This window comes from Macrotis lagotis, chromosome 7 (assembly GCF_037893015.1).
Source record: "Macrotis lagotis isolate mMagLag1 chromosome 7, bilby.v1.9.chrom.fasta, whole genome shotgun sequence".
NCBI lineage: Eukaryota > Metazoa > Chordata > Mammalia > Peramelemorphia > Peramelidae > Macrotis > Macrotis lagotis.
Genome location: NC_133664.1, coordinates 94,405,520 through 94,431,777, shown reverse-complemented (window position 1 = coordinate 94,431,777; position 26,258 = coordinate 94,405,520). Strand labels below are relative to the sequence as shown.

General features: G+C 48.1%; 1 protein-coding gene across 5 annotated transcripts; it reads left to right on the top strand.

Annotated features, from left to right (window-relative positions):
• Positions 1–2,087: 2,087 nt before the first annotated feature.
• On the top strand, positions 2,088–26,045 carry SLC4A2 (solute carrier family 4 member 2). 5 transcript variants are annotated; one of them, XM_074193344.1, is made up of 24 exons: positions 2,088–2,102; positions 3,908–4,039; positions 4,891–5,017; positions 6,268–6,448; positions 6,626–6,873; positions 6,974–7,083; positions 9,915–10,138; positions 10,283–10,425; positions 10,795–10,975; positions 14,292–14,427; positions 14,803–14,968; positions 15,679–15,793; positions 16,977–17,161; positions 17,638–17,863; positions 18,422–18,646; positions 18,774–18,922; positions 19,232–19,426; positions 20,960–21,208; positions 21,342–21,431; positions 21,677–21,843; positions 22,682–22,935; positions 23,052–23,221; positions 23,447–23,620; positions 23,783–26,044. In XM_074193344.1, exons 3-24 carry the CDS (start codon positions 4,955–4,957, stop codon positions 23,861–23,863), a joined length of 3,732 nt encoding a protein of 1,243 aa, XP_074049445.1. In that variant the 5' UTR covers positions 2,088–2,102; positions 3,908–4,039; positions 4,891–4,954; the 3' UTR covers positions 23,864–26,044. The 5 variants fall into 5 exon arrangements, with proteins under 5 accessions (XP_074049445.1, XP_074049444.1, XP_074049446.1 ...); XM_074193343.1 differs by lacking the exon at positions 2,088–2,102 and adding an exon at positions 2,738–2,879; XM_074193345.1 differs by lacking the exons at positions 2,088–2,102; positions 3,908–4,039 and adding an exon at positions 2,738–2,879.
• The last annotated feature ends 213 nt before the right edge of the window (positions 26,046–26,258 follow it).

Here is a 26,258-nt window from a genome sequence, read left to right as displayed (position 1 = left end):
CTGACAGAAAACAATCTAATATAGGTTATACATATATAACTATGTTAAACAAAAATTCATATGAATCATGTGAAAAGAATTAGGTGAAAGAAGTCAAAATAGGGGGAAAACATGAGTGAGAAAAAATAACACATAAGACAACTTTTAAAAATTGAAGATAGTAAGCTTTGGTCTGCATTTTTTTTTTTTTTTTTTTTAGTTTTTGCAAGGCAGTGGGTTTAAGTGGCTTGCCCAAGGCCACACAGCTAGGTAATTAATAAGTGTCTGAGGCTGGATTTGAACTTAGGTACTCCTGACTCCAGGGCCGGTGCTCTATCCACTACGCCACCTAGCTGCCCTGGTCTGCATTTTAACTCAAATTCTTTCTCTGGATAAGATATTTTGCATTACAAGTCTTTTATCTTTGATTATGAACAAGTCCATTATAGCTGCTCATTAACCAATGTTCTTTTGGTTCTGCTCATTTCAATCAGTATCAGTTCATGCAATTCTTTCCAGACTATTCTAAAGTCTTGTCCCTCATGATTTATTATAGAATAATAGTGTTCCATCACATTCATACACCACAATTTGTTCAGCCATTCCCCAATTAATGGGCATCTTCTCAGTCTCCAATTCTTTGCCACCATGAAAAGATCTGTGTTAACTATTTTTGTACATGTGTAGCCATTATATTGTAAAGATTAAAAAAAAAGGTGACTTGCTCAAAATTGCTCTGGTAGTTAGTGACAGAAATTAGGTCTTAACACAAAAATCCAGTGGCTTTGAATTAAACAGGCTGAAACTCTAAAAGGACTGCCCTCCCCCTCCCTCTTGCCCACCTTTTCCTCTGGGTCCCTTACACATATCAAATATGTGCACAGAACTTTGCTAGACCTTGTTGAGGATACAAGACAGAAATAAAAGATAATTCTGCCCTTAATGAGTATATAAAATGGCTGGTTCTAATGACCTAAGAGTTAATGACCCACAAAGGTAGGTGCCTCCCAGCCTTGTCTGACTTTTCCTGACCCCATTTGGGGTTTTCTTGCCAAGGATGCCAGAGTGGTTTGCCTTCTGTATAGAGGCCAGAAGTACATTTGGAGTCAGAAGCCATAGCTTTCAAATCTCAGCTGACTGTCCAAACAAAGCACTTCAATTCTGCAATTCTAGATTCATCATCCCTAAGTAAGTTGCTTCTTTGAAGAGGTGGGATACTATTGATGTGAAATGTTGCATATACTGTGGAGTATTTGGAAGGGTGGGGTTCCATTTACTTCCATTTGCTTCTCTCTTTAAAATATTGACCCTTGAATTGTAGTAGCTGTGACACTTTATCTCATTGCCTTGCAAAAAAAAAAGTTATTATAGAGATGACTCTAATAATAATAATAATAATAATAGGGGCAGCTAGGTGGCGCAGTGGATAGAGCTCTGGTCAGGAGTACCGGAGTTCAAATCTGACCTCATACACTTAATAATTACCTAGTTGTGTGGCCTCGGGCAAGCCACTTAACTCCATTGCCTTGCAAAAAAAAAAATCTAAAAAAAAATAATAATGGTGATGTTTGTCCTTCGTCCAAGACCATGACTTTAGGAAATTGATGCCCTGAGGAGCACGTGAATTGGATTTGAGTGAGGGGTTGCTTCTCTCTTTAAAATATTGATGAAAAATTATTGGAGACCTGAAGTCGAATCCAATCTCAGACCCTTGATTTGTAGTAGCTGTGACACTTTATCTCATTGCCTTGCAAAAAAAAAAGTTATTAGAGGTGACTCTAACAATAATCATAATTGATGATGACGAAGAAGAAGACCATGACCTTAGGAGAGTGATGCCCTGAGGAGCACATCAAGTGGATGTGGGTGAGGGGCTGCTAAGCCACCAGCCTCACTACCTCCTCCAGAGCCCCCTGGGGCCAGTGGCCAGCCGTGAAGCAAGCTGACTGGAGATGGCCCAGGATGAGGTGAGAGTCGCACATGCTCGAGGCTGGATTCCAACTCCAGTCCTCCAATGCCAGCCCCCCCCTCGCTGCGCCACCTAGCTGCCCCAGAGAGAGACGGCTCCAGATGGGGTAGGTGAGGAGGAGGAAGGTCCAAGAGGGAAAGAATACAAAGACCTTGTAAGTCTCGTTGGTATGAGCGAGGACCGCGAGTCCTGCCGCGGGAAAGCTTCGGGGCAGCTGCGGCGCCCCGAGGGAGGCCACCGGCCTCGGTGACCCCTGGGTTTCCTTCCGGCCCCGACTGCAGCCCTCTCGCGTCCCGGTGAGTTCCGGCGGCCCCGGCCGGGCCTCCCAGAGCTCTCCCGGGCTCCCGGCCCCGGGCAGGCCCGCAGGCGGCGTTGGCACGGTGATTCCTGCCTCCAGAAGGGGCGATACGCCGGGCAGCAGGCGGCCCGCACGCCGGGGCGGACGAGCAGCGCATCGGGGGCCGGGCCAGTCTTCCCCGGAGACCGCAGTTGCTCCCCGGGCTCCTGGGGCCTCGGGGGAGGGGAGCCGGAGCCGGGCCTCAGTTTCCCCGCTGTCCGCCCCGCAGGAAGGCCGCGGGCCGCTCGAGGCCGCAGTCTCGCGAGCGGCGGCCTCCGGACCGCGGGTCCGGCCCGGCCGCCCCCGGGGGGCGGCCGCGATGGGGGGCCGGGCCCCGCTCCTCCTCCGGGCCCCGCTCACGCCGCCCACCCGGGGCACGGACACACCCCCGGCGGGGCCGCGCACGGCGCGCGGGGCGCGCGCGCGTAGGGGGCCGGCCCGCCGGCGGCGCGGGGGAAAGTTGAGTTGGGAGAAGTTCGGAGCGGCGGGGGCGCGCCCCGGGGTGGGCCGAGGGGAGCTGCCGGGAGCGCGCGCGGCCGCCCGGGGCAGGAGCGGGACCTCCGGGATCCCCGGGGGCGCAGCGGGAGCCCGCGGGTGAGCGGCGCGGGGGAGGGGAGAAGTGGGTCAAGGGGGAGGAGGCGGGGGAGGCCTGGGGCGTTGGGAGAGGAAGAGGAGGCAGGAAGGAGCGCAGGCGGGGGCGCGGGGGAGGGGCGCGGGGGGCGCCGCGTCCGGGGGTGGGGGCGGGGGCGCGGGGCCCCCGGGGCCCGGGGCCGGGCTTCTGCTTCCTGCGCGGGGCTCCGCGGACCCCCGGCCCGGCCCCGCCGGCGCCCCTCCATCTGCGGGGGGGGGGGGGCGCGCGGGTCAGGCCGGGACTCGGGGTCACGCCGCGGGGCAGCCGAAGGGTGGGGCTGAGCGAGGACCCGCCCCACGGAAGCGGAGGGTGGGGGGCTGTCAGCCCGAGAGGGCGGGGGCAGGGTCCCGGGGTGGCGGCTAATCCCGAGACGTTAATCCCCGGGGCTGGTCGGGGCCGGTCCCGGGAATGTGCCCCCACCCCGGATTATCGGCCCGGGACGCCGGGGACAGAAGCCGCTTTGTGCTGAAGCCCGAGGGGGGGCGCGGGGCAACAGGAGCAGGAGGAGGAGGAGGCGGCGGCGGGGGCCCACCTGTAGAGCCGGGGCCGGACCCCCGCCCCAGCGGCCCCCCGGGGAGGGACGTGCCTTGGCCGAGGGCCGGGCTGGCGGAGGCGGGAGGGAGATGGTCAGCTGAGGCCGAGCCAGGCCAGGAATGTGCCGCCCTGGGCTCCCAGCGCTGACCCCGAGACCTCTACCTGTGCCCCCTCGGGCTGACCCGCGCGGGACCTGTGCCCCGGGCCTCCGCCCTGCCCGGCCCTCCCCTCACACTTCACCCCCAGCCTAGGTGCTCCGCGCTGCCCCACCAGAGACCCCCGCCCGGCCGGTCCCCATCCCGGGCAGGCTGGAGCCCCGAGCTTCAGATGTTCCCAGACTGGGCGGGGGGGGGGGGGGGGGGGAGGAGGAGGAGGAGGAGGAGGAGGAGGAGGAGCAGCAGCAGCAGCAGCAGCAGCCGCCGCCGCCGCCGCGTCACCCAGGGTCCTTGTGTCCTAGGAGCCCAAGCCTCGGCGAGGTAGAGGACCAACAGGAGACCTCCCACCCCCTCCCAGGCCTGTCACGTGCCCCTCCCCCAGCATAAAGCTCAGCCCGCCAGCCCGGGGCCCTCCCTCCCTCCGCTCCTGCTGGGTGAGTTCAGAGACTAGGTCCAGCTCCTCCTCCAGCGGCCCCCCACTTCCCTCCCCGCTCGGGCTTCTGGCGGGGTGCGCTTTGCCAAAGGGGAGGGGGTGAGGGGAAGGGAGTGGGGCGGGTCCCGGCCGAGGACCCCTCCCGGCGCCCCTCTGCGTTTCTGGCCGGCTCCTCTCCCCTCTGCCCCACGGCTCCTTCCCGGCCGGTGCCAGCCGCTCCCCCTCTTTCTCACTCTCTCCTCCCCACAAGCTTCTGCCCATCTCCCCCGCGTGCCTCGGTCACCTTCCCGGGCGTACTTGGTACTCCGGGCACCACCAGGCTTCTTCTGCTCCCATCTCTCCCTCCTTCTCTTGCTCCCTTCCTGGCGGGTCACCCACAACCTCCTCAGCCTGCCCGGGTCCTGTCCTTGGGCGACCTTTTTCTCTGTTTCCTTCTCTTCATCTCCTGCTTTTTCCCTTACTTACCTCGACTTTTACCTCTCTTTAAGTTTCTGACCTCAGAAAGCGGCTCTGCTTCCTTCTCTCCTCTTCTTTCCATCCTGTGATGTCTCCCTGTCCCTATTGTTCCCCCACCCTTTTGAACATATATGTGGGGGGTGGGCAGCTGTGGCGATACTTTAAGGATAAGGTGACGCGGAGGGTGATTACTCCATGTATCTGTCTGCGGCCCCTGGCCCGGCCTGCCCTGCTGGCCTCTCTCCTTGCACCCCCGGGGCTGCCTTCCATCCGCCCCCCCTCCTCTCCCGGCTCCCCCGCTGCCCCCTGAGCTGTGCGCATAGTAGGGATCGCATCCCGGAGCCTGCTTCTGTGCTCCAGTGTCCTGGCGCTGATAACGTTTTCCTAACTCCTCAGGGTATGCTGCCCTCAAGTTGTCCTGGGAGTGGCAGGGACAGCGAGAAGGGCTAACACCTCGGCCATGAGCAACACCCTCAGACATCCAACCTTGGGCCCGGGCGCAGGGCCCGGCCCCCTCCGGACTGTGAGTACCATTTTCTCTCATCTCCCCCAAGACCCCACAGGTGCCCACCCTCACTCCCAGGGCCCCTCCCGGCTCCGGCGGCACAGCGCTGTCCTGCCCCGGGCGTGCCCTCGGGGAGGAGGGTGGCGGAGTTGCCCGGGTCCCGCCGCCAGCTTGTGGTTGACGGGGAAGTATAGGGAGGGAAGGGGTTGTGAGCGGGAGCTGGGAGCCTGGGGAGAAGGGTTTGGGCGTGTTGGGGGCGGCTGGGGAAGCTGGGGCGGAGCCCCCCCAGAAGTGCTCTTTCCTTCCCTCGGGGTCCAGTCTCTGCCGGTAGCATCGCGCCCCGCCCGCCCGGGGGCGGAGCCTGGGCCCGGGCCCCACCCCGGCCTCCTGGCTCAGGCCCCGCCCCCTCCATGTGGCTGCCTGCCCCACGTGGCCCCCCCTTTCTCTCGGGGGAAATCATTAACCCCGAGCCCCGCTGCCGTAGCCCGGTTATTGGCCACCTTGGCCCCGTCAGACACATGACCAGGAAGGGGCGCGGGCCGGCCCCCTTCCCCCTCCCTCTAAACTACACCCCCCGCCGGCCATGGACTTCCTTCTGCGGCCTCAGGTGCCAGGGGTCCGCGTGAACCCCCCTTTCCCCTTCCTCCCCCCTTCCTGTCTTCCTCCTCTGACTGCACCTTGCGAGCCGCCGCTCCCCTCCCCCGGCCTCCCGGACCCCCATCCGCGTCTCTACGACCCCTCCCCCGCCTATGGGGGAGCAGAGAGCTTTGTGGGAGCTGGAGAGCTGGGTTGGGCGCCCCGGGCCGGACCCCCTCCCCGACGAGCTGGCACCCTGCAGCCTGGGGCCGGGGGGAGGCCCAGCCCCTCGCCCTTGGAGATCTGATGCCCTTCAGGGCCCAGGCTCCTGAGCAAACATTCGGTGGCGCCGGGAGCAGGGCCCCGGAGCGCGGCCGGACTGCCTGGGCTCGGGCTGCGGCCGCCCGCTGCTCTCTGCAGGATGACTCAGGTGGGGGGGAAGGGGCCGGAGTGGGGTTCGGCTGGGACCCGGCAGCCCCTGCAGCCCAGGGGGTGGGAGAAGTGCCCGCATCCGGACCGGCCCTGTTGGGGGCGGAGCGGTGCTTTTTCCACATTATGGAGATGACCCCGGTCCAGAAGTGCCCTTGTGGGCGTGGTCCTGGCACAGGAGGGCAGGAAATGGGCGGCGTGGGGGTGCCCGGCGGGGGGACCGGGCCAGGAGGCTCTAACTCCTCTCCCCCTGTCCTCCACAGCCTGAGCCAGCGGACCCCGGCTCGGCCACAGCCGCCCACCTGGGCACCTTTGCCGAATCCGAAGATGACCAGGAATTGCACCGTACCTTAGGCCTGGAACGCTTTGACGAGATTCTGCAGGAGGCAGGATCCCGAAGCGGGGAAGAGCCCAGCCGGAGCTATGGGGAGGAAGACTTCGAGTGTGAGGGGGCCGGGCCCAGAAGGGAGGAGGGGGCACATTGGGGAAGGGCAGGCTAGAATGAGAGTGCCACAAAGGGGCTGGGATATCCAAGGTATCTAGAGGGAAGAGGGGAGGTGCTGGGAGGCTAGGGAGGGGGTTGGATCACCCCCTCTAAAGGGGTTTCCCATCCTCTGCCAGACCACCGCCAGTCTTCTCACCACATTCATCACCCACTGTCCACCCACCTGCCTCCTGATGCTCGAAGAAGAAAGGGCATCCAGGGTTCTGGCAGGAAACAGCGCAAGCGCCCGGCAGCTTCTACCACGGTAGAAACCCCTACCATTGAAGAGGGAGAAGAAGAGGAGGAGGTGATCCCGGCTGACAGGGACAATGGTCGAACTCCAGCTCCCCAGCTGTCTCCCATCACCTCTCTTGCTTCTGTCCAGGTAAATGGGAGCCAAGCTGCACCTCTCCCCACTTTGGAAAACCCTCTGGGTAATGGAAGTGTATCTGAAAAACTCTTGTAACTTAGTTTGCTTCTTTTAGTTCTTCCTTCAGGAGGATGACTACACAGACCGAAAACCAGAGGGACTTGGTCCTTCTCCCTCACCACAGCCCGAGTCAGTCACCAGAGCCTTGAAAGGGGCCCAGGCTCAGTAAGTGATTCTCCAGGCTAAGGCATTCAAAAATATTTACTCAAAATAAGGTTTTTTGAGGGACTTGAGATAAGTTAGAGATCTACCCTTTGAGTAACTTACTTTTCAGGTTAGGATACCACTAGGCAAAATAAAAAGTTTTACAAAGTAAAAGCAACATTCCTTCCTGGTAAAACCAAGTAAAAGTTAATCACCTTAGGGGAACAAGTTGTTGAATTCTCAAAGGTTGACCACACCCCTAGTTTTCTTCCTGGTCCCTTCAAAATGCCATTCACTCTTTAAGCCTCAGTTAAGCACCTTCTCTGGCCAAAAGTCTGGGCTGAGTCCCAGCATCTTCCTCTAACACCCCCTTGCCCCCATTTTTGCTTTACTCATCCTTAAAGTTCACATCATCTCTTGCATGGAACTTCTTTTCCCTCCTATCAACTAAGGTACTCCTTTGTACCTTCAGCTTTCTGTCTGCTCAATTTTCACTCCCCCCCCCCCAACTGGAAATGTTTTTTGTCTCCTCAGATTTTCCTAGATGAAATATTTTGTCCAGGCCTATTCTTTTCCCCTGTTACATGTTATGTTCTAGAAAATTATAAATTCACTAAGGGCAGTGACTTATTTTTTCCCCATTGTTTAGTTGTGTTGAGTTAATCTTGTTAACCTTTTTCTATAGGTATTTCTTTTCAAAATTTCCTGTTAAACTGTAAACCACATCAACATTGCAGGGTTACCACCTTGTCCATATTTTGTAAACACCCATGCTTTTGATTGTTGATCAATTTGTTGATATGATGGAATAAGATAGGACCAGTCTGGGAGGGCTTCCTGGAAAGAACTGATTAGCTGGGTTTTTTTTTTTATTTCAGTTCATATATGTTTGTTGCTTTCTTTCTGCAGTTCACTGTGAGAGTATTTAAAAGAAGGGAAGAATTTTTAAAATTTTATTAAACTTTTACTGTGTTCCAAGCAGTATAGTCAGCACTGGAAATAGAAGTGAGATAGTCTGCCTTCAAGGAGCTTACACTTTAATGAGGATGGATATCACAGAGGGCTTTGGGGAGGGGCATGGTCTGAGGCCAAGGTGGTAAACAAGTCAGCAACACCAGGACAAGAATCAGATTAGATTTGGTAATTGAAAAATAGTTATCAAAATGAATAAAAATATAGATGAACATAGATCCTGTTAACTGTAGTTTCCTGAGCCAATCATGCAGCTGTTGGGAGCCTTATGTAATTAGGATTTAGTAGGTGCTCTCACACCCTAATCCCCCAATATTGATGGTTGCTGGTCGGGGAATAAGAGATAGGGAAATAGTCCAGAGATCAGTTACTTGACAGGTTTTTTCCTAGAAGCAGGGGTAAAATAGATTTAATTAGTGCCCAAAGAAAGAGGTGGGAGTGGGGTACAGAAGGGGAGATGCTCTTTGGTAACATAAAGTCAAGTCCTGTTTACTCAGCCCTAGGACTGGCGTTCTAAGGCTAAATTGACTGGAACTTTAAAGGAGCAGGGGCAAGGCTTGGCTGGCTTTTAGAGGGTCTGGTGTGGATGGGTGTATCTGAAGCCCGACTGAAAAAGGACAATCATTGTGGACAGAGAGGAATGTATAACTACCAGGGCCCTTTGTGGTTAGAGAAAAGTGGTTCAAACTCAGGGTACACCAGAGAACCCTCTATGACTCACCCCGGCCCTGCCCCCAGTCTTGGGTGGTGACTAACGTAAAATAGGAAGCACGTGGAAAGCTGTATTTATTGAATGTGGAACAAGCTGATCAGAAGTTATTTAGATGATTCCAGTTTTGGGTTTTTTTTTTTTTTGTATTTGCAATATCCAAAGTAAGGAAGTAGGAGATTGCTATGTGTCTTCTCAGGAAGAGACTAAAGACTAGAAGAGTTTTACTAAAGATTGCAAAGTGTTTACATGTATTAACTTATTTGATCCTCACATGAGGTAGGTTGCTATTATTTATTTCCCTTTTATACATAAGGAAACTGAGTCTGAGAAAGGTGAAATGATTTCTCCAGGGTTTCATAGCTACTAAGTGACTGAGGCCAAAAAGGAACTCTTTTTCCTGATTCCAAGTCCAGTCCAGGTCTGCCTCATAAGAGTCCCAAATCACAAAGCTATAGGAATATAGAGAAGGAATAGGTGTTGGCTCGAATGAAGCCTCACCGAATCCTAAATTCAAATGCTGCTTCACACATTTTTACTAACTCTGGGACCCAGGGTGAGTCATGAGGCCTCTCTGCTTCAGCCTCTTTACCTCACAGGGGTTTCTGAAAATAAAATGAAATATCAGTAAAGATTTTGCAAACCTTCAAGTGTAGCTGGCTCTTGAAGAATGCCTTTCCCTCAGGAGAAGACAAAAGCACAGTTTGTAGAATGATGGTAACCGCTGGAGTTACTGTGGAGGGATGAAGCTCGGGACAGGTCATGCAGGATCAGATTGTAGGATCTGTGATTGATAAGACAGGCCCAGGGTAACATTTGGATTGATGAATCTTAGTAAAAATTGGCTAGTTTTGGGGAATTGAGAGGCTGGTGCAGATGGGGCTGGCTTTGCCCCATGTCTGCTTCTCACTTTCTGGTCCCAGTGTGGGTGGAGGAGTGGCTCACACAAAACTTGTTTGTCTCTCCCTTAAGGATATGATTTCTCTCTCATCACATTCAATTTGAATCAATGTATACTATGGAAACAATGTAAAAACTGGCAAATTATCTTCTGTGGGGGGTGGGGGGAGGGAAGTAGGATTAGGGGGGAAAATTGTAAAACTCAAAATAAATAAAATCTTTATAATTCAAAAGAAAAAAGAAAAAAAAAAACAAAGCTTGTTTGTCCCAGGACTTCAGTAGATGAAGAGCCTAGTGAATCTGTGGGGGTAGATGATGGAGGAACCTTAGGCCGCCCTCCTGCTAAGGCCCAACCTGGACACCGAAGCTACAACCTGCAGGAGCGACGTAGAATTGGGAGCATGACCGGGGCTGAGCAGGCAATGCTACCCCGGGTGCCCACAGATGAGAGTGAAGCCCAGACCCTGGCCACTGCTGACCTGGACCTCATGAAAAGTGAGACCTCTGGTGGGCTGGTGATAGGGAGGGCAAGGAGCAGACCACCAGGAAATAAAGGGTAGAGGCTAAAGTCTCTTGAGTTGCAGAGTTAGCATCCATTCTTTCTCATCCTTACACACATACAATCTCCATCCCTCACAGGTCACCGGTTTGAGGATGTCCCAGGCGTGCGGCGTCATTTAGTGAGAAAGAATGCCAAGGGACCTGTGCAGGGGGGTAGAGAGGGAAGAGAGCTTGGTCCTACACCACGATCTCGACCCAGACCTCCCCACCAGCCCCATGAGGTAACATACCCCGCCTTAAACTATCTGATCTCCCACCATAGCCACAGTCCCTCAGGAAAATCATGCTTTACCTGTTTAATTTTTCAAATCATAGCTGCTTTTGTACTCATCTGATCCTCATGACTATCTAGTGTTGGTAAGTAGGGGCAGGTGACAGTGAGAAAACTGAGGAACTAGTCCAAGGACATCTCTAGTTGGTGATAACTGAGGATTCTCAATCTAGTTTTCTTTCTCCCAACCCAAAGGTGAACAGTAACAGCAGACCTCTCAGCCCCATATCCACTAACTGTTCCCACCCAACTCCCCTCTCAATAAACTCAGTATACAAAATCACTTCATCATTATCCCCAAACCTCTTTACCCTCCCAGGTGTTTGTGGAGCTGAATGAGCTCTTGCTGGACAAAAACCAGGAGCCTCATTGGAGGGAGACAGCTCGTTGGATCAAGTTTGAGGAGGATGTGGAGGAGGAGACTGACAGATGGGGAAAGCCTCACGTGGCCTCCCTTTCTTTCCGAAGCCTACTAGAACTTCGGAGAACCCTGGCTCATGGTAACCATCTTAACTTGTCTTCCTAGCTTCATCCTCATAGGTGGGCTGCAAACCTTCTGGCCCCATTTTCATTTACTTTTGGGCATTACCACCGTCACCCTGATTCCTCTATCCTCCTGATCAACAAGCAGACTCTCTTTTGGTGATTTAATACATAATACAAAATGTCAAGGGAAGCTTGAGGCATGTGTATTGTGATAGCAGCAACTCCAATTGTAGATTTTTCTGTTTTTCATGTTTTCTAATGATACAGTAACACCTCGTTTATCTGACAAGTCATAGCACAGACTGTTCTCTGAGAAGTTTCTAGATAAATGAAGCTTTTAGGCTATAAGCAACAAAACCTTTTTAGTGGAGATTTTTTTCTGAAATGGAGGACATACTCCCCTGTCTTTTTAAATGGAGGATACCAAACATCCAAACGTGATTTAATATTTTCACTATAATGCAGTCATAATTGTAAACATTTATTGTAATTCTGTGTTATAATCTGGGACTACTTAGCCCTAAACTACACTGGATGGCTTTGGTTGTCCTTGCTGCTACCAGGGTGCTTGCCTCTAATTTTCTTCATCTAATTTGCTTTGGGCCTGGAAACCAGGTGATTAAGTCTGTTAACATTGATGCAAATTAAACAGATAAGAGAACCCTAGAGAGTGAACTAAAAAATTGAAAAGGTAACCTTGAAAAAGTTGCATGATATAAATAAATCTACATAAATCTTCAGTCTTCCTCTAGATTACCAACAAAACCCAGCAAAAAGAGCTGTAAAAGTTCCATTCAGAATAACTAAAGAAGCAATAAATTCTTTGGGAGTATATCTATGAATTCTAGAAGGAACTATATGAATCTAACTACACAAAAAATAAGACCTAAGTGATTTGAAAAAATTAATTGCTGATAAATGTATATATTGAAAATTATAATACTAAACAAACCTCCCCTTAGTACTGTATCAATAAAATGACCAAAATAATATTTTACAGAGTTAGAAAAAATGTGGAGGAATAAAAAATAAAGAATTTAAAATGGGAAGGAAGGGGGTCTCAAACTACTACAAAGCAGTCATCATTGAAATGATGTATTACTAGTTTTAAAAAAAAAAGTTGATCAGTAGAATAGAAGTAACAGTTAGAATGGTGTTTGATAAATCTATCCCAATTATTGGGGAAAGGTCTCACCATAATAATCTGATAGAGATTAGGACTGAACCAACACCTCATACCAGATATCATGTTAAACCCAAATGGATGGGTGTATGATCTAAATATTAAAGATCACATCATAAATTAGAGGAAGAAAAAAATATCTTTCAAATCTATGAATAGGGAAGAGTTTGTGACTAGAGAAATGATAAAGAGGATCACACAGGATAAAAAGGACAATTTTGATTATATAATATTTAAAAGTTTTGGCAAAAAACAATCTAATGGAATTAAATTTAAAAGGGAAACAGGAAATTGGGGGATAATCTTTGCAGCAAGTATCATTAACAAAGGTCTCATAGCTGATAATTACAAAGATCTAATTCAAATTTATAAGACAAAGTCATTCCCCCCAAGTAGATCAATGATCCAAGGATATAAACAGGCATGTTTAAAAGAAAGAAATCCTAGGTGTCAATAACTATGTGAAAATACTTTGTTAGTAATCTAATAATTAGAAAAATATAATTTAAACTTGAGGTTCCACCTTATTGCACATCAGACAGCCAGTAACAATAAAGAAAATGAGGGGTTTTGATAATTGGTGAAGTTGTGAATTGGTCTAGCCATTCTGGAAAACATTTTGAAATTATACCCCCAAATGTACTATGCTGCACATACCCTTTGACCCAGCTAAATCACCACTAGGCCTATACCCCCAAAGAAATCAAAGAAAGGAAAAGGATTTATATGAACTAAGCTATGTATGGCCACTGGGGGGGAGCCAAAAGTTGGAAAGCAAGGGGATATTCTTCTTTCAGAAAATAACAAATTTTGATATATGAATGAAGTGGAATATTATTGTACCTTGAGAAATTAAATTAAACGTTTCAGAGAAATGGGGGAACCTCCTGCAAATTGATGTCCACTGAATGACTAGAACTGGAAGAACAATTTACATAATGGTAGTATAGAGGGAAAAACAGCCAAAGAAAGTAGGCTCAGAGTAAGGATTGGTGGGCTGCTTTTCTTTTAGTCTCTGAGGACTTCCTGGTATATTTTATTTTTTTGGTTTTTGCATGGCAGTGGGGTTAAATGAGTTGCCCAAGGTCACGCAGCTAGGTAATTATTAAGTGTCAGAGGCTGGATTTGAACTCAGGTTCTCCAGGGCCGGTGCCCTATCCACTGCGCCACCCAGCCTGCCCCTCTGAAGACTTTCTTTTGTTTACTGATTCTTAGCTAACTAAGTTGCTGGGTAAGTGATATCTGTGAAGCTTTGTATTCCTGACTAATACCAAGAGTGTTGTTTCTAGAGTGATCATATATTGTGTCTGGTTTTATTATTTGCAGTCAAAGGGATGATGTCTTTGCATTTATGTTTATTTTTTTTTTATTTAATCTTTAAGACACTTGAATCTTATAAGATTTGAAATATGCTCAGGATCAGTTCTGGAAATAGACCTACAAGAATCAATAATATGGAACTAGAGAATGTTTTACCTGGAAAACTGATAGGTGAAAGTGATTTTAAAATATTGCATCACCTATGTATATAGGGTACAGACTTATTCTAGATAGGGCAGAACTAGAACTAATAGACATAATAGGTAGATACAATAGGGCAGCATTGGCCTGCAATGGAATGGGCTGCTGCCTTACCAAGTAGTGAGCTCCCCAGCCCTAGTAATGCTCTCTTTATCAAAGCTGAATAGCATAGTGGAGATTCCTGCCAGAGTTAGAAAGCTGGATGACTTCTAATGAAGGTCCCTTGCAACACCAAGATTCTACTATCTTGGGCAATCTTTACACTAACTCTTAGGCTCAGGTGGTGTAGGATTTGTTTTATGATAGGCAAGGTAACTGAAGCCTGGCAAAGTTAAGTTTAAGGTCACACACACAACACAGTCAGTGGTAGGGCGAGGCTACCTTAGAACCTAAATCTCCAGCCTCTAGCCCAAAGACTGCTTTTTTGGTAACCGAGACTGCTTCCCTGCTCCTCCTCCTCTTCCTCATAATCATCGTCCCAAGCCCCAATTTCTGGCTGCTCCTGCAGATCCTTCTTGAGATCACCCTAATGCTCTTGTTCTTGCACCACCCTCTTAGCCCTCCCAATATGGAGGGTGTGTTCTCATTGATCTTTTCTCACCATCTTCCCTTTTACACTCTTCTAGGGGCCGTACTCCTAGACCTGGATCAGCAGACATTGCCAGGGGTGGCACACCAAGTTGTAGAACAAATGGTCATCTCTGACCAGATCAAGGCCGAGGACCGAGCAAATGTGCTTCGGGCCTTGCTCCTGAAACACAGGTAAGCAGTCCCCCTGAGATAAAACTCCCCCCTGCCCTCTTTTCTGTTTTTTATTTTTTGCAAGGCAATGGGGTTAAGTGACTTGCCCAAGGTCACACAGTAGGCAATTATTAAGTGTCTGAGACTGGATTTGAACCCAGGTATTCTTGACTCCAGGGCCAGTGCTTTATCCACTGCACCACCTAGCCACCCCTGAGGTTCCCTCTTGATTCCATTCCTCTCACCAGGTACATTATTGAGATATGCTACTGAAATCTTAAGACCCACTTCTGCAGTCATCCTTGTCAAGGGTTCTTCCCCCCTTTCTCTCCATGTTCCTCATTCCATATCCAAAACCTTTTAGGTTCCTTATCCCTTTACTTCTCTCCCTATCAGCCATCCAAGTGATGAGAAAGATTTTTCCTTTCATCGGAACATTTCTGCTGGCTCCCTGGGATCCCTGCTTGGGCATCACCATGTTCAGGGGGCTGAGTGTGACCCCCATGTCACAGAGCCTCTGATTGGAGGAATTCCTGAGACCAAACTGGAGGTAGAGAAGGAGGTGAGGAAAGTCCTGATGGAGGTATCATGGATAAGAGGAGGAGCAGGAGGAGGAGCAGGAGGGAAGAGAAAAGGAACTGGGAGTCTGGGCTTTAATGGGAAAAGTAGGAGCAGTAATAATATCTGGCATTTATGCAGCTGTATAAAAGTAAATTGGCCTCATTTGATTCCCAACCCTAGTTAGTTAGAATGTGATTGATTATCTCCATTTTCTAGTTGAGGACATTGAGGCGCAGAAAGGTTAAATGACTTCCCCAATATCACACATCCTTATAAATGTTAGAAGAAGGATTTGAATTCAGACCTTTCTGACTTTCTACAGCAGTGCTTGCCTCCTCATGGACGTATGATTTTTTTCCCTTGTTATCAGTTTCTTTATCTGTTAAATGGGGGTAGTAAAACATTATAATACATTATTCATCTCAAAGGAGTGTTATGAGAAGTGTTTTATAAATCTTAAAGCTTTATCAATGAGAATATGCTGATAATTATTTTAGTTATTAACAATAGCAACAACCACTTCTGGGGCTCGGTTTCCTTAATCACCAACCAGGGAACAGCTCCATGTCTGCTTACTTCACAAAAATGTGATGAGGATGCTGTGAAAGAAGGTTTCTCTCTTAAGATAGTTTTGGCAGTGAGTTTTGGCAGGTGATGTTGGGGAGGAGGTAGATGAACTAAGCTGTTCCTTTCTTTCTCCTTCCACTCCAGCGAGAACTGCTTTCTGTGGCCCCTCCTGCAGGCATTACTCGATCCAAGTCTAAGCATGAGCTGAAGCTACTGGAAAAAATTCCTGAGAATGCAGAGGCCACTGTGGTGCTCGTGGGTATGAAGGGTTTAAGCGTGGTTGGGGGAGAATATGATTTAGATAGAGTGGATGCTTTGAGGAATAGGCTATTTGGAGGTATCCCCTCTGCAACTGCTGCTTCTTCTGATAATTTCTGTCATTTTCTTACACTAAATGGAGTTCCTGTTTCGTAATTATGCCTCTGAATACTGACATACTCCCTTCTTTCACTTTTTAAAAAACATTTCCCCCAATTCTAAGTAAAAATGATTTTTAATATTGAAAAAAATTGTGTTCCAAATTTTCCTGCCCTGAGATGGTAAATAATCTAATAATGTAGGTTATACATATGAAATCATGTGAAACATATTTCCATTTTAGACATTTTGTGGAAGAAAATTCAAACCAAAAAAAAAAGTGAAAAATAGGATGCTTTGATCTGCATTCATATTCCATCAGTGTTTTCTCTGGAGGCAGATAACATTTTTCATCTCGAGTCCTTTGGGATTGTCTTGTATAATTATATTGAAGAAATTAGCTAATCTATAGTTGTTCATTATACAATATTGCTGTCACTCACTGCATACAATGTTCTCCTGGTTATACTTACTTTGTTCTGCATCACTTAATGTATGTATTAACAGGTTTTTCTGAAATCATCCTGCTTGTCATTTCTTTTAGCTCAATAGTATTTCATTACAATCTTTTCCCTAATTTTTTGATCATCCCCTATCATTTCTCATCTCTGGCAGATAACCTTCCTCAAGGTTTCTCTCTTGGACTTCTCTTCCTTCCCTTTTGCTTTTCTTCTCCTTTCCAAACCCCCAATTATATGCCCCAGACCCCAGGTAATCAATCACACACACACTGAGTCCTGAACTTGGGGACTAGAAGTCTCAGTTGTGCCTCCCATGAGCTTAGTAAAACCACTGGACCTCTGAAGATCCATTTCTCATTTGTAAAATAAGAATGATTATGCTAATAGTCATTACTTCTGTGTATTGGAGTACCTTCTTTGTGTAATAATGCTGTCTGCCCTCTGGACTGAGGAATCATTGTCCATGCCTCTGGGAACTTACCTTACTTTTCTACCCATGATCTTGGCGTCCTGTCTCATACCTCCCATCTCCAAGACTTAGGGGGGATCTTGTTCTGCTTCCTTCAGATCCATGGGCCACCTGACTGATTCCCACCCTTGCCCTTGTCCCTTTTTTCTAATCAGGCTGTGTAGAGTTCCTGTCCCGTCCCACTATGGCCTTTGTGAGACTGCGGGAGGCAGTTGAGCTAGACGCTGTCCTTGAGGTACCGGTGCCTGTGCGTTTCCTTTTCTTGTTGCTGGGCCCAAGCAGTGCCAACATGGACTACCACGAGATTGGCCGCTCCATCTCCACCCTCATGTCTGACAAGGTCAGCTTCCCCTTCCCCGCAACAATGCAGCCTTTCCAGGTCAACCTCTAACCCCAAGAGGATCCATTAATTTAATATTTATGTTCAAAATCTGGGATCAAACAAGGTGAACAAACATAAATGCTGCACTAACCCTGGAGTCAGGAGGACCCGAGTTCAAATTTGACCTCTGACACTTGATACTTAGTAGTTCTATGACCTTAGACAAGACATCTGACCCCATTGCCCCACAAGAACAAAAACAAAAACAAAAAAACCCATAAATGCTGTGCTCCAGGAGCTGACGATCCAATGACCTTGGCTTTTTCCTTTCCACTTCATCTCTGTTGACTGATTTCCCTTGAAGGGTGGATTGGTCCTGCCCTTGTGCCAACAGAACTCTGGAGCCAGCAGCTGTCTTAAGGGTGTATTGACCTCTGGTGGTATACTGACCTCTGACTTTCTTTCTGTGCCCATGTCCTCACTTTCTCTGGCAGCAATTCCATGAGGCGGCCTACCTGGCAGATGAGAGGGAAGATTTGTTGACGGCTATCAATGCCTTTCTGGACTGCAGCGTTGTGCTGCCTCCATCAGAAGTGCAGGGTGAGGAGCTCCTCCGATCTGTTGCCCACTTCCAACGACAGATGCTGAAGAAGCGAGAGGAGCAAGGGCGGCTGTTGCCTTTGGGTGCTGGGAAGGAGCCCAAATCCTCTCAGGACAAGGGTATGAGGGTCAGGCTGGGAGGGAGATGGGAGAAATGGCTGAGGGGTCTTCAAGTGTGTAGACAAGGGCCTGGGCAGACAAGGGTGGGTAAAGGTATGGCCAGGATGGGAAATATTTCTGAAAAGTAGGAAAGATATGATTAAAGTGTGGATTTAGGGATGGCAAAGTTCTAATGCAGCAATTTGGGCATATGTTTCAGAAAAGGATTCCTAGAAGACACGGTGGGCAGGGATATTGGGGAAAAGATGCATCCTTAGGGAGAAGGTTAGGATCTTTAGAATTTAAAGGTTTCTGGGGGTGGCTAGGTGGCGCAGTGGATAGAGCACCGGCCTTGGAGTCAGGAGTACCTGGGTTCAAATCCGACCTCAGACACTTCATAATTACCTAGCCATGTGGACTTGGGCAAGCCACTTAACCCCATTGCCTTGAAAAAAAATCTAAAAAAAAAAAAGAATTTAAAGGTTTTTGCATCAGAGTAGAGAATTGATGGGTGACCAGAAGGAGTCTGGGGGACTCAGGTGGAAGGGAGGTTATCCCTGATGGAGGCCGGGGCTGCAGCGCTCCTCCAGATGGCGGAAGGAGCAGGGGAAGCAGATGATGATGATGATGATCCCCTTCGGCGTACGGGCCGTCCCTTTGGAGGACTGATCCGGGATGTGCGGCGCCGTTATCCTCACTACCTAAGTGACTTCCGAGATGCACTGGACCCTCAGTGTGTAGCAGCTGTCATCTTTATCTACTTTGCTGCCTTGTCCCCTGCCATCACCTTTGGGGGGCTGCTTGGTAAGTTGGGGAGAGAGGGCAGTGGTGAAAGAAGGGAATGAGAAAGTAGAATCCCCAAGTCTTGACCATGCTGGGGATTTGGAGGAGCTCCTTGGATCCTTAGCACTCACATCTCTTTCCATCTCAGGAGAAAAGACAGAGGATCTCATTGGTGTGTCTGAGCTGATCATGTCCACGGCTCTCCAGGGTGTGATCTTCTGCTTGCTAGGAGCCCAGCCCTTGCTCATCATTGGCTTTTCTGGGCCCCTGCTGGTCTTTGAAGAAGCATTCTTCTCGGTAAGGCTGATATCTAGGGTGGTAGCTGAGTGTGCAGAACCAGGGCGGAAAGGGCTCACTTACAAGGGACTGATTATTTGCCTATTTTGATGGATAAGAAGGCTGCACTTGAATGAAAAGGACCTAGATTGGAATTCTGCCTCAGACCCTGAAAACTCTGTAATCCTGGGCAAGTCACGGAATGACCCTGAGCCTCAGTTTCCTCATGCAAAGTACAGGGAACGAGGCTTGCACTTACATCATAGGACACAAGAGGAGCTCTCCCCCACCATGACTCAAGCTATAGGCCCTTCCCTTTCCTCTTGCCAGTTCTGCAGCTCCAATGGTCTGGAGTACCTAGTGGGCCGAGTGTGGATCGGGTTTTGGTTGGTGTTCCTAGCTCTGCTGATGGTGGCACTAGAAGGCAGCTTCCTTGTTCGCTTTGTCTCCCGGTTCACCCAAGAGATCTTTGCCTTCCTCATCTCCCTCATTTTCATCTATGAGACCTTCTACAAGCTTATCAAGGTAAGCAGCATCCTCTTATCAGTGGGGATCTGTTTTAACCTGGGTTAGCTGGAACAGGCTGGCTGCCCATGGAGTTCTACCTATTCCCTTGGTGTCTTGGTCCTCTAATCTCTGAAATTTGGTGTAGTCCCTATGGCAGCCCTGCATGAAAACATGGAAAGATTGCCTGCAACATTTGTCAAAGGAAATATTATCTATCTAGTAAGTCTGGAAAGGTAGGCTGGAGCCACAATGGTAGACCAAGGAGTCTGTATTTTATTAGCAGGGAACCATTAAAGGTCTTTGAGGAAGGAAGTGAAATAAATCTGTGCATAAAGAAGATTACTTTGCTACATTTGAGGGGTGGGTGGGAGACCAGAGATAGTTTAGAGACTGGACAATGAGGACTTGAACTTGGGTAGTGGAAATGTATTAAGGTAAGGTATAGGGAGATTGCAGTTACAATCAAATATACGTGGTAATTAGATGATTGTAGGAAGCAGAAGGAGGGCAGATGAACCTGGGAGAATGGGATGATGGGTGGTACAAGAATGAGTTTGGTTTTGAAGATTTTGAATTTGGGGTAAGGGCAAGACTTCAAAGTGGTAGTTGGAAATACAGTACTAGAGCTTAGAGGAGATCTTGGGTCTAGAGACAGTTTTGGGAGGCCTCAGTTTAGAGGTAATAATTAAAAGCAGGATAATGTATAGGTAATGATGGTATAAAGAGAGAAGAGGCATGGGGATGCAGCCTGGACCCAGAAGCACATCTAGAGAATGGAAAGAGGAGTAGGAAAATTCATGTCCTAGAAGCCAAGGGAAGAGAGGATTAGGAAGCAGGGAATGTTTAATTGGGTTAGACACTGCAGAGGTCAAAGAGAATGATGACTGGCCAGGGATTTCAGTAGATAGACATGTCTTCTAGGTTTGAAGAGGGTGGAGGTTTTGAGAGGCTATGGAGAATGGGATGGGAAATTAGTAAGAGACAACTGGTTTTGAATGGCTGTGTATCAGTGAGAGCTTCTTCAGACAGCAAGAATTCCTCATAGACTAAGTCAGCACAGTTAGGAATGCAAGCCAAGAAGAGGGATAGTTTGGGTGAGCCTGGGGGAAAAACAAACAGGTGAGGGATTCAAAGTTTGGAGTAAAAGAGCAAGGTTGATTTTTCTTTTGTGCAATCAAAATTTTCTCTCTTGTATTATAGTATAGTTGCATATTTTATTTTTCCTACTAGTCAGTATACTCTGTGAGAAGGAAGACTATTATCTGTGGTACCCTAAGTTTCCCTAACTCTAGCATCCTGTCTAGTAAGTACTTCTTAATATTGAATTGTGTTCTGAGTCCCATTTCTTTCATGAAGCCTTTGAACAACTTTGATTCATGTCATCTCTCCCCTTCTTGACCTTACAAAGCCCTTGACTTTCATGTTCATCTGTTGATCATAATCTGTCCTCTGCTTTCTGTTCATACAGTGTGTATTATTTCCCCTAACCAAACTGTCCTGGAGGGCAGGATGGATGGTTGGTTAAGTTTTTCCCCACTTCCATCTTCCCAGATCTTCCACGAACATCCACTCCGTGATTGCAAGTTCTACAATGAATCTGAGTCAGAAGAGATGGGGAATAAAACATGGTTTGAAGTATTGGTTCCGAGAAATGGAAGTATTCCTAGTGAGGTGGAAGAGAAGGCAACACCAGCGGGTCAACCCAACACAGCTCTGCTGTCCCTTGTACTCATGATTGGGACCTTTTTCATTGCCTTCTTCCTTCGAAAGCTCAAAAATAGCAGATTCTTCCCTGGGAGGGTATGTACCAATGTGGCTTGAAGATGTGCTGGGTTAATAGTCTCATCTCCCAAGATTGTCTCTTTTCAGAGACACATTAAGTGGAGGAGATTTTTTTGTAATGTTTTCTGAACCTCTACTCTTCCTCATCCAGATCCGAAGAGTGATTGGAGACTTTGGGGTTCCCATTGCAATTCTCATCATGGTGCTGGTGGATTACTTTATTAAAGACACCTATACCCAGGTGAGAGGGGAGGTGAATATATATATATATATATACAGACTCAGCACTTATTACAGGTTATTTCTCCAGTCTTTGTGATCTTAAGAGCCCTGGAAATCCTCCTTGCCCAGTAACCTCTACAAACCCTATTTCTGTTAAAATGGATTATTTCTGTTTAAGGATTACTGTTTTGTGAGCATAGCAGACTGTTGGTGTTTATCAATCTTTCAAACTCTTCAGGGCCTTTGACCTCTCTGTCTTTGCAGAAACTGAGTGTGCCCAGTGGGTTTTCAGTAACAGCCCCTAACAAACGGGGCTGGATAATCAATCCTTTGGGGAAAAATGGGGACTTTCCTATTTGGATGATGATTGCCAGCTTTCTGCCTGCCATCCTTGTCTTCATTCTCATCTTCATGGAAACTCAGATCACAACGTGAGTCTGAATTTGGGGGATACAGATGTACCTGAACAACTGGGGATAGGTGTGAGTGGAGCAGAGTCCATGGAGGATAAAGTTCAAGAGGTTAGACTGTAGCCAAATTATGGAGGTTCTAATTACCAAACCAGTAACTTTGAACTTGATCCATTGGACACTGAGGAATCACTGAAGGTTTTGGTGTGGAGGTTATGACATAATGTTTAAAATGTCAAGGAGAGGGGCAGCTAGGTGGTGCAGTGGTTAGAGCACCGGCCCTGGAGTCATGAGGTCCTGAATTCAAATTCGGCCTCGGACACTTAATAATTGCCTAGCTGAATGACCTTGAGCAAGTCACTTAGCCCCATTGCCCTAAATAAATAAATAAATAAATGGATTTTTTAGATTTTGGAATTAAAAAAAAATGTCAAGGAAGCAGCTAGAAAGAACTTTATAAACAATCCATTCCATTTTTCCATTCTTCCTCCACTTTACAAGTAAAGAAATTAAGACAGATTAGATAAGTGACTTGTCCATGCTTACACTGCTAAAAAGCACTGTGTAGGATGGACTGGAAGAGCAAAGACAGTGAATGGATGGAAAATCATCCTAAGAGACTATTGTTATAATCTGGGCCTGCCTGAGAGTAGTCAGGACTATGAGGATGTTCATTATTAAAAATCCAAAGGAACAGACTTTTGAGACATTTTGAAGGAAGAATGAGCTAAGTTAGGTGATCGGATGGGTGGAATGAGAGATGAAGAGATGCCAGACAGCTCGTATCTAGGACCCAGCTTTCCTATCATACCCATGGGACAGTCAGTAGTAAGTGACCCTTCTCTTCTTTCCACTCTAGGCTGATCATTTCCAAGAAGGAACGAATGTTGCACAAAGGCTCTGGCTTTCACCTGGACCTGCTGCTGATTGTGGTCATGGGAGGTTTCTGTGCCCTCTTTGGCCTGCCCTGGCTGGCTGCTGCTACTGTCCGCTCTGTCACCCATGCCAATGCACTAACCGTCATGAGTAAAGCTGTGGCACCAGGAGACAAGCCCAAGATCCAGGAAGTCAAGGAGCAGAGGGTGACAGGGCTACTAGTGGCTTTGCTTGTGGGTATGTTTTGCCTTTTGTAGCTTTAGCTTCCAAAGACTCAGCCTCTGTCCTGGGGTGTGGGAGAGGTAGGCCCTGTATGAATCTTTTTCTGTGTTCTTTTTTCTCTCTCCTTAAAGGCCTCTCCATGGTGATTGGGGACCTGCTGCGTCAGATCCCCTTGGCTGTCCTCTTTGGTATTTTCTTATATATGGGGGTGACTTCCCTGAATGGCATCCAGTTCTATGAACGGCTACACTTATTGCTTATGCCAGCCAAGCATCACCCTGATGTCACCTATGTCAAGAAGGTAGCCCCCCCCCTTCCTTCTGGCCCCATTTTCACCTGTTTCTTTTTCATCTAGGTTCTTCCAGCCATCCCTCCACCATAAGTCAGCTCTCATTAGCCATAATATAACAGAGACTATCAAGTCACTCTGGTTTCTCAGGCACCCTGACCGATAAATAGAAAAGTCTTTTGTCTGAATGCAGAGAGACTTGGGCTATAAATCTGCTCATCCTCCCATTCTCTGCAGGTTCGGACCCTACGAATGCACTTGTATACAGCCTTGCAGCTCCTGTGCCTGGCAGTGCTCTGGGCTGTCATGTCCACAGCTGCCTCTCTTGCCTTCCCTTTCATCCTCATCCTCACCGTGCCACTCCGAATGGTGGTGCTCACACGAATCTTCTCAGAGCGAGAGATGAAATACGTAAGACCTGCTTCCCACCTTAGCCCAAATTCCTTTACCTTTGCACAACTAATCCACTCTCAAGCCTCTAGCCTTCCCTGTCCCTTCATAACTGAATTGTGGAAAATTTTATACTTTGAAACATTCTTTCCTTCCCCTGACTTCAGTTTCCCTTTTCCACAGCTGGATGCTAATGAGGCCGAGCCGGTGTTCGATGAGAGGGAGGGCGTGGATGAGTATAACGAGATGCCCATGCCGGTGTAGGGTGTTGGATGGAGGGACAAAACTGAGGGACAGAGGGCTCGGGGACCTTGGTAGAGGCGGAACGAGTCCTCCTCCATCCCCCTACCCCTCGTTTTTATTTAAGTGAATAATTTAAAGTCCTCCCCTGGCAGTAAAATACTTTGGCCCCTTAAAATCCTCTGGCTCCATGCTTCACTGAGAGAAGGAGAATGAATGAATGGAGGACAGGTTCCCAGAAATCATACATATGACCAGGAAATACTTAAATGAGAAACTCAAACAGAGAAATTGGTACCTTAATTCACTCTCTGTAAGTGGTAGGTGGTTTCACAATCCAAAAGAGGAGTGTTCCTCTACTTCATGGACCAAAGGCAGCCTTTGCAGAAATTTCCATGTCCATAGCTGGGCAGCTATTAAAGAGAGAAGGGGTGGGCAGCTAGGTGGTGCAGTGGATAAAGCACTGGCCCTGGAGTCAGGAGTACCTGGGTTCAAATCCGGTGTCAGACACTTAATAATTACCTAGCTGTGTGGCCTTGGGCAAGCCACTTAGCCCCATTTGCCTTGCAAAAAAAAGGGGGTCAGAGGCTGAGGTTCCTTATTTTAAGCATTATATTCCTGGTTGTTTGGCCAGGAAGAATGAAGGATTTGGTGAAATATTTTATAGGCACAAAAGGGGCTATGTGAAAAATACTATCCTTGAGACAGAATCCCCGCCCCCATACACCATGAATATTGCTTTTATTCCTCAGACATATGACTTAAAAAGCAAAACCTGCTTCTCATCTCTGGTTCCCTCTTCCCAACCCAGTGCCTAAGAATCCTATTGCCTGTTCAGTACATGCTGGTGGCACCATCATAATTCTGTCAGGAGTTGCTCATGACTGAGCCATTGTTTCCTTATGCGTATAGAAAACCAGGAAAAATACCGAGTGGAAAGAACCTTGGATTCAAGAGATGTGTTGACTTTGCCATTAACTGACCTGTAATCTTGGACAAATCGTTTAACATCTGAGCCTCTTTCCTCTTATGTGGAGTAAGGTTAGACTACAGGTTCTTTATAGGCACAAAATTCTGACGTCTGATAGAATAAAATATGGCAGGCCTAAACATATTTGGAACTTCTTCCTTTTTATATAGAGCCTTTTAAGGTCCCTACCTAATCCCTACCAAATATCTTTTCTTTCTGCTCCATTATCTTGTTTAAAAGTTGACTTCCCCAAGCCTACCTTCCCCAGAGATGAGACTCTTTTCATCTGTTAGGGTGCCTGACCAGCCATTCCCATAGGATAGGCACTTGTTTTTAGGGAGTGGGGAATCTTGTTATCCTGAGAGCGATATTTATATACCTGTCAAGCAGGGGCAGATGATATAGTCTGATTAAGGCCTTCTGCTATGTGTACCCCCACAGCTTGCCTTTTCCCCAAGGTCAGGAGACATGGGCATTATTCTGACTTAAATCTGGGTAAAATGTGATATACAGGCTTCCTGGGAAAGACAGTAAAGCTAACAGTAAAAGGAGAAGGGAGAAGAAGATAGCAGCAGAAGATGCAATCTTCACCTTCCAGGCTAAATATCTCTCCAAGAATCACATAAACTGCCGATCCCCAGATAATTTAGTTGCCCCTAAGGACAGTTGTGGCAGAGATAGGAAAATGATTATTCTTTTGTCCACTTTTTGCATACTACTGTGAGTGATTCAATCTCTTGTGGGAAGATAAGCAAAAAAAATATGAGACAACACAAGTTCCCAAGGCGGTGACTAAACCAATGAGTTTATTCAAAGGAGTTTAAATGGAGAAAAGTACTAGGAATTCAGAGGGATAAATCATTGTGGTTGGAAATAACTGAAGGTTTCACATAAGCAGGAATTAATATGAGCCTGGAAGGATGGGGATGATCTCTGTAGTCAGAAGAAAGGCAGAGGACATGAACTTAAGTAGAGGTGAGGACGAATGGGGCATATTTGTGCCCAGCTCAGCCTGGCATGAGAGGTTAACGGTGAGAGTGGGGGTGGGAGGTAGGAAAGATAAAGCAACAGCCTGGGACTAGATGAGCCTGACCCAGGAGTCCAGCAAGATGTGAAGGGGTGCCCAAGAAATGAGGCAGAGGGCCTTCTTGTGTGGTTAGGGATATAAACCAGGGGCCCAAGAACGGGCTGCCCCCTATTCTCTGACTGCAGCCTCACCAGTGCCACGGCCCTTGCCCTCTGCTGTCTCCGTTCTGCAGCGGGGCACAGACCAGACAGCTGGCAGAAGGCCCACAACAAGGGGAGAATTCCTGGGGGTAAGGCCCCAGAGAGCATCAGCTGGGTACCTAGGGGAGGACGGCCCTGCGGGCCCCCGGCCCGCGTCGCCTCACTGCTTTAGTTTGGAAAGTCTGACCCGAGGACCGTCGTGACTGGCCATGTGAAAGTGCC